General features: G+C 60.3%; 1 protein-coding gene across 1 annotated transcript in view; it reads left to right on the forward strand.

The window, feature by feature from the left end:
- Nucleotides 1–7,928, forward strand: part of COL22A1 (collagen type XXII alpha 1) — a 109,580-nt gene that overhangs the window by 49,316 nt on the left and 52,336 nt on the right. The window contains 3 exon segments of the mRNA XM_015561428.1: nucleotides 2,919–2,972; nucleotides 7,100–7,153; nucleotides 7,784–7,837. Of these exon segments, the coding sequence (XP_015416914.1) occupies nucleotides 2,919–2,972; nucleotides 7,100–7,153; nucleotides 7,784–7,837 (162 nt within the window).

Below are 7,928 nucleotides of genomic sequence, written 5' to 3' on the forward strand. Positions count from 1 at the left end.
GGAAGGGAGGAGGGGAGGGAAGGGGAGGGGAGCACCAGAGTTCTGCACTGGATGCTAGGAGTCCCTGCAGCGGGGCCTGGGATGCGTTTGTTTTACTTTGCAGTTTTTAAGGCTTTGGTCCTGCGCTGCCAGATGGTAACTGCGTCGTTTGGATCACGGGCTACTGTTGGATCCATCCCGTGGCGCAGGGCCAGGGTGTATGCGAGGACAGCACCTGGGTCGGCTCTAACCGGAGAAATAATCATGTTTGACACTTAGAGGCGTGGAGAACAGGAACTGAGCGGGAGACCAGACGGCGCATATTAGAACCCCTTGCACAGCAATCCTTTCCTCTGCTGCTGGCCCCTCGCAGCTCTGCTGACTCGTCCTGGCCGGGGAGGAGCCGCGGCTCTGAGTGCACGGCTCCCTCTCCTCCACAGGCCGGTGGGAGCCTTGGGAACATCAGTCCGTCAGCGTCTGGTGTGCAGAGCGGCTTGAATTATCTGCCCTCGTGATAAATGACACACAGTTGCCCAGATATTGTGTTGGGCAGCCATTTAAAAGAGAAGTAGAGAAAAATGACAAGAAAAAGGCTTATTGTTAGTGAAATAGTTCCATATTGCTTCAAAACTTGCTCTGGCCAGCACTTCTCAGATCCTTAATTTTATATCCAACATGCAAAGGTTATGTAACTACTGCTACATCCACTACTAGAGCCATCTTCCTCACCGCCATCACCATCACCACCTCCATCACCACCATCACCATCACCATCACCATCACCACCACCCCCACCACCTCTACCACCACCACCTCTACCACCACCACCATCACCACCATCACCACCACCACCACCACCACCATCACCATCACCATCACCACCACCACCACCACCACCTCTACCACCACCACCTCTACCACCACCACCATCACCACCATCACCACCACCACCACCACCACCATCACCATCACCATCACCACCACCACCACCACCACCTCTACCACCACCACCTCTACCACCACCACCATCACCACCATCACCACCACCACCACCACCACCATCACCATCACCATCACCACCACCACCACCACCACCATCACCACCACCACCACCACCACCATTACTGCTGTGCATTCCCTAATGTCAGGTCCTGTGCTCAGCACCCTGTGAGCACGGTCTCATTTAACCTCCACAGCATCTCAAGGGTCCGTTTGACCTGTGGCCTCACCCACTATGGGGACTCAAAGGAGCTAGCATCCTGACTGTTTTCATTTCTTCTTACTGACTATCACCACCATCTTCCTCCTCCTCACATTTACTTGTTACATTTGCATGATGCTTTTGTATGCCTTATAAATCGCTTCTTCAAACATGGGATTATTTCATCCATTGCTGTCTGCTCAGATGATCACAGGGATTATAATTCACCTGAGGGCCTGAGACTCAGCAAGCTGAGCGGCTTGCCCTTCCCTGTCGGCCTGGGATTTGGAACTCCTTTCTTTTCAGGGCTACAGAGGCACGGGCGGGGACAAGCCGTGATTGCAGCGGTGGCCATGGCCTCCTAACTGCTTACTGAGTCCTCCCCCCCACCCCCCGCCCATCCCTGTCCCTGGTGGGCATAACTCATTAGCTCTTGGCAGGAAACCTTGGGGAATTTATGTCTCAGGTATGTTCTTGTCATATCTTGCCATGATTCCTCTGGATTGCTGGGGCCTCCTGGAAGAGGTGGCGCTGGACTGGGATATGACTTTGACAAGCTGAGGTGGAGGGAAGGGGTGACAGGCAGAGGTAGCAGTGTGGGCAGCATTGCAGAGGCCAGGAGTCCTAGGGTCTGGGGGTCCATCTCAGCCACTGGAGCTATTGTTTGGGGACCAGACTTTGGGCACCGGGCACAGAAGGTGCCAGAATCAGTGTCTGGCCAGTTCCAATAGAGCAGCCAGATGCCCTGTCGGTTACATAAGGAGGAGTGCTGACTGTGCTGGAGGTGGACGGCGACTTGGACCGAGTTTCTCTCGTCCTGGCAGAATCACCTGCTGGCACGGGTTGGCCCCGAAACGTCTGGAGGGAAAGAACTGGGTGTGAGCAGGAGCAGGGCGTGTGAGCAGGGTGTGTGAGGAGGGCATGTGAGCAGGGAGTGTGAGCAGGGCGTGTGAGCAGGGCATGTGAGCAGGGAGTGTGAGCAGGGCGTGTGAGCAGGGCGTGCCCCTGTGGCCATGGCTTCGGCAGGCGGGCCCTGGGCGTGGCACAGGTACGGGGCTGGCCCCGGGGTGGTGCCCCTTCCTGGGTGAGCCATGAGCGATGATGCCTTTCTTGAGGGACAGTGTGATCACACATTCCTGACACTTTTCTTTTTCTGGGGGCGCTGCTCAGAGAAGACATTCAGGGGAGGGCCTTGGAATGAGGCCGCTGGCGGGAGGGGTTGATCGCGGGGACTCCCAGCCCGGCCGGCCTCCAGGCAGAAGGAGAGGCCGGTGGAAAGGCCTTGAGGTGGAGCGTGTGGGCCTGTTCAAGGTGCGGGAGGGAGGCTGGTGGCTGGTGGCTGGTGGGAGGAAGCCGCACAGGACAGGCAGCAGGGGGCTGGCGGCCATGGAAAGGGGGCCGAGGCCCTGGGAGTTTGCTGAGTTTGGCAGTGAAGCATGGCCTTGAGTCGAGGAGTGTCCCACCTGATGGGAGAAGCTGGCGGCTGAGCACAGTAACAGGATGGGGAGGTCGCCCGTGGGGGCATCTTTCTGGTCCTTTGGACGTGGGGCCACATGTGAGCAAAGTCATCCCAGGAACAGAGCTGGGCCCCAAAGCTGGGCCTGCCTGCCCCCCGCTGGAGCCGGTCTCTCAGGGCCTCCCAGGGCACCACCCGGTCATCGCCACTGAGACATACCGCCCCAAATGGCCTCGGTGCCTCGCTGCCGCCTGCTAACGCTGCCTCTCTTCCTGCACGCAGGGCAAGAAAGGCGAAGTGGGCGCCCCCGGACTGCCTGGATCGCTGGGGCCACAGGTAACCTCTCCTTACGTTCTCTGCGGTGGAGACACTGCTCTGTCTGACGGAAGGAATGACCGAGTAGCACTTCAGGGTGTGACCGTGATCGGGTGGCCGCTCCTTGGAGCACTGAGAAGCATGCTCGGTGGGCCTCCGCCCTCGGTCCCCCCCTCGCCTCTGTCTTCCCGCTCGTGGGCTGGGGGAATGCCCGCCGTCGCTGTCCTGGAGGAATTTCAGGCCGAGGAGGGCAGACCAGGGGTGGCAGTGCTAGGAGGGGGGAACGGTGGCGTCATGGGGAGGGGCGCGGGATGAGGGCCCATGGGCACTGTGTGCGGCGGGTCAGGTGGTGGCGGGAGGCTGGAACCTCAGTGACAGTTTCTGCTCTGAGGAGAAGAGGGAAGGGTGGGACCTGTCCTGTTTCTGCTGTGGGCAGACTCCTTTTCACCGCTCACAGGTAATCGTGGGTGTTCTTCACAACCGCCGTGAGGGAGGAATGCTCGTCCCGTTTCTCATCTAAAGGCACCGGCGCAGGCCCCACGCAGCCTGGGCCTGCAGGAAGCCCACGGCGCCCGGGCCTGTACGATGGTTACGGTGCCTCCTTTTGAAAAGGAGAAACTTCACTGGCAGCGTGTTGTGTTCGTTTATTTATTTATTAAATGTGTTTTTATTGGTTTTTAGAGAGGAGGGAGAGGAAAGAGAGAGTGAAACATCGATGAGAGAAACATCATTGATCAGCTGCCTCCTGCACGCCCCCTACTGGGAGTCCAGCCTGCAATCTAGACATGTGCCCTGAGCAGGAATCGAGCCCTGACCTCCTGGTTTCTGGGTCGATGCTCAACCCCTGAGCCGCGCTGGCCGGGCAGGGTGTTTTAGGTAAATGTGCACATTGATTTGATGAGGCCGAGGCGGCGGCTTCTGTATCCAGGCGGCCGTTTAGGGAGAAGGGACGCCCGAGTCCGGTCTGCTCAAGGTCTGCAGAGACAGTGCTGCCGTGTGGACGTGCAGGAGTCCCTCAAATCGGTGGGGACACAGCCGGGCGAGGGGCAGGTGCCCAGGGTGGTGGGCCTGCAGGCCTGGGCCCCACAGAGAACCCGCTGGGATGGGCAGCCCTCGTGGGTGGGCTCGGGCCACAGTGCGAGGGGAGGCCTCGCAGATGATGATCAGCTCCCCCAACAGGCAAACGCTCCCACGCCGCAGGGGACCGTGGGTGCCGCTGAGTTACACACCTCGTTCCCGCGTCTTCAGATTCTCCCCGGCTCCTTATCTGCTCCAGTCAGAACCAGCTGGCTCGCAGGAATCACTGCTTGCCATTGGCTTATCGATGATCATTCAGTTAATCGGCCATTCATGCATCATCGCTCTCCCTGCTAATCGCATTAACTAGCTGGTGGGTTGCTGTCGCCTTGGAAAGATCAAATACTGCTCCCCTGGTAATCGGCCGGCTGGCTAATGAATAGGCAGCACCGTTAGCTGTTTTCATTAGTAATAATTAAAAGAGCCATTACTTTGTCGTTAACATTTGGGTCTATTGGCTAATCTGTCTCCCTCATTAATAATTAGATTAGTCGGTTTTAGACGTGTTGATCAATAACAGAAGAGAGGGAGCCACGCTTGCGAAGCCGCCCAGGTGCTGGGCCAGGTCGCAGCCCCCTCCTCCCCCCCGTGAATCCCACCGCAGGGGTGGCGGAGGGGCCTCCCACCGGCTGTGGAGGGGGAGGCCGTGGCGCTGGGCAGTGATGTCCTTGCCCAAGTCCGTTCGGGCGGCACGAGGTGACCCAGCATTTGACCACCTTAAACCAGGTTCTTTCATCTCTTTATGCGATCATTGCTAGCGCGAGTAATGCTATAAATAGTCCAATAGTCTTAGTTCAAAGCCACCCAATCTATCATCTTTAAGTCCAAGGCTCAAGTAGCAGGCGGGGCATCTGCCCACAGTCAGAAACCCTGTGCAGGGCGAAGGCCTCACGCCAGCTGGGTTCCCTGGAGATGGGCCCCTGGGGACGTGCAGGTGTTTGCAGGGCGCCCTGTGTCCCCGAGGGAGACCTGCCTGGGCTGGGCTGAGGGTCAGTAAGGAGCAGAGACGGGGGTGCCACCAGGGGCTGGGCCAGAAACAGACCGTGGGCTCCACGGGAGGGGGGGTGCTCCACCCTCCAGCCTGTTCATGACCCACTCGTATGCGGAGCACACTGTGGGGGTGGGACAGGCTGTGATAGGAGGGTCCCAGCTGTGCAGCCGCCTCACAGCGTGGAATGCGGGGTTGGGAGGGAGAAGGGTCGGGGTCACTGATCTGAAGGCAGTTTTGTCCACCAGTTCCTTTCACTCCCAGCCCCAGCTCTTCCTCAGCGTGAGGACGGACAGGGGGAGCGGGCACTGAGACAGGGGTGTGTGTGTGTGTGTGTGTCTGTGTGTGTGTCTGTGTGTGTTTTCTGCTCCTCCTGGTCCATGGGGTTCGTCTAGACGGGCAATCTCCAGACCTGGTGACTCTCCACACAGTAACGGGGCGTGTTTCCAGAGTCAGGGGCCCCTCGGACACATCCCTCGTGCGCCTCAGGGCCACACAGGGGCCTGTGCAGCTGCTGTTAGGACCAGCTCCCCGGGATTCTCCAGGCCCCACCGGAGGTGATGGCTGCGGGGCCTGGCCCTCTCTGGGCCTCAGTGTGCGTTGTTGTCACACAGGGAGGGCGACTTTCCGGAGAAGAGGATGACGGATCTGAGATGGGGAAGGGAGGGAGGCGGTGGGAGTCCAGAGCTGCCCCGGAGGCCAGCTTCCCGGAACAGTCGCCAGGGGGCAGCACAGAACTTCCCTGGGGTCATCGCATTCTGGGAGAACAGTAACTCCCGAAGAGCCAGCAGAGGGCGGCTGTGTTGGGAGAAGGGACCTGGGCCCACTTTGTGTGTTGAGGGGCTGTGAGAACCCCAGAGGTGAGGTTGCAAGAAAAACGCCGCCTGGATCAGGCCTTCTGGAAGGTGGTGGAAGGTGGCTCCTGTTACCTGCAGGATGTGGGTGCGTGTGGCTGAGTGACAATAGGGGTGAGGCCGGGAACCTTTGGGGCCCTCTGCCCCCCTCATCCATTAGGGGGACTCTGTATTCACACCTGCCCGGCCACCTTCTGCCTGGCTCTGTCTGGCTCCTCCGTTGCTCCAGCTCAAAGCAAGTGTCTTCGGAGAAAGGGAGACGCTGCCCCCAGAGTGAGCTCAGAGGAGACAGGTCCAGCCGCCCCCCCAGAAGTTCAGGCCCCTCTCTAGACCTGTTGTTGACTCACGTGCACCCCGAGCGGGAGACACAGGGAACTGCACAGAAGCAGCGTCCTTTGCCATTTGTAAGTGTTTACTGCCCTCTAGTGGGGACGTGAGACTGTTCCCTGATGCACAGCCCTCCCCTTAGCTCCAGGGGGTCCAGTGGACTTGTTCAAACTTGTTCATACATGCCTGCTCCCTGCACGCCCTGGGGTTGTCACGTGTGAGAGGAGACGCAGAGGGATCGAGAGGCGCCCCTGCCCTCAGGGCACGTGGGTCAGATGCACACAGTTCTGCTGGCCTTGAGCGTGGGGGTGTGTGAAGCATTCCTCCTGGGGAACTGGAGAGGATGTCAGGGCTGGAGACACTGGAGAAGGGAGGGTGGGGAGGGCGCATCTGGAGGGGATGCTGAGCAACCGGAGGCCGAGGTCGCCTCCCAGGACGTGGTGGGGCGGCTCCGCCAGGTTCTGCACCCCCCTAGCTGACTCCATGCTGGTCGTGCCTGGGAACACTGTCCTGGGAGGCCTTGGGGATGGCCCCACTGTGAGCGTGTGTGTTCTCATACATGCCTGTGCGTGTACTCGTACATGCCATGCGTGTGTGTACTCATACATGCCGTGCGTGTGTGTTTATTTTAAATGCCCGAGTAGCCCAGCTCTGTGGCAGCATACATCACGTAGCAGCTATGCTCCCATTACCCCAGGGGACATGTTAACATGTTAGAAATTTTCCTTCAGATATTTCCTTTCTGGTTTTTCTGTTTTGCTTCAAACACAAGACATTACCGATAAGGCTGAAGCCCACCCGTCATCGTGTCCCCTCCCCATCTCCTCTCACAGGACAGGACAGTGTCACGGGGGGTGGGGGGGCTGCTGCACGCGACCCTAACCCTCTTGCTCTCTCCACAGGGCCCCCCCGGACCGCCCGGTGTCCCCGGCCCCCCTGGCCCTGGAGGCCCCGCGGTAAGGTGGCCCTGCTGTCCTCTCACTGGGCACTTAGGTGGGGGCTCCGTGGCCGTCAGGAGCATCTTCGCGGGTGGTCACACCCATGGGAGACCCGCCTGCAGCCCCCTCCCGCCCCCCAGCCTCTCGCTGCCCTGCCCTGGAGCCTCTCATGAGAGACCATTGAGCTCATGCACCGTGGCTGGCTGCTTCTAGATACTCGGCAGAGGAGGCCGCTGGGCGGGGTCCTTGGGGGTCGTCTAGTGGGCAGGTGGCTCCCAGGCTAAGGGGCACCAGGGGAGGCCTTTGCCACGCTTCCCCTCCCCCGCGTCAGGGTCAGCTGGGACGTTGCTGTGGGGAGGGGGGAGACCCTGGTTGGGTGGACCCAGCAGGCATTTGCAGGGGGAGGTGGGTCCTCCAGGTGCCCCCCCCCCACACGGGAGGCAGGACTGGCCCAGGGCAGACCACGCGCCCTAGGCCTGCGGCTGCAGGTGTGGCCACACCACCGTTCGCGGTGGCCTGCACTGAGCACGGCCCGATGCCTGGGGGACCACCCCTGGCCCCCTCCTCACAGCAGAGGCCTGGGCTGGGCCGGGAAGGGGGAGAGGGGTCTCTGAGACGGCCACTGAGTCTCCTTGGTTCCCTTTCCAGGGTTTGCCAGGAGAGATCGGCTTCCCCGGAAAACCTGGGCACCCCGGGCCGGCGGTAAGGCCCCTCCCTCCCCATCCCCTCTGTGTCAGGGCTGCTCTGGAGCTGGGCTGCCCTGGGCCCTTCCCTCCCAGCAGCGGCCCCACCA

The sequence above is a fragment of the Myotis davidii genome, unplaced genomic scaffold, assembly GCF_000327345.1.
Source record: "Myotis davidii unplaced genomic scaffold, ASM32734v1 scaffold30, whole genome shotgun sequence".
NCBI classification, from domain to species: Eukaryota; Metazoa; Chordata; class Mammalia; order Chiroptera; family Vespertilionidae; genus Myotis; species Myotis davidii.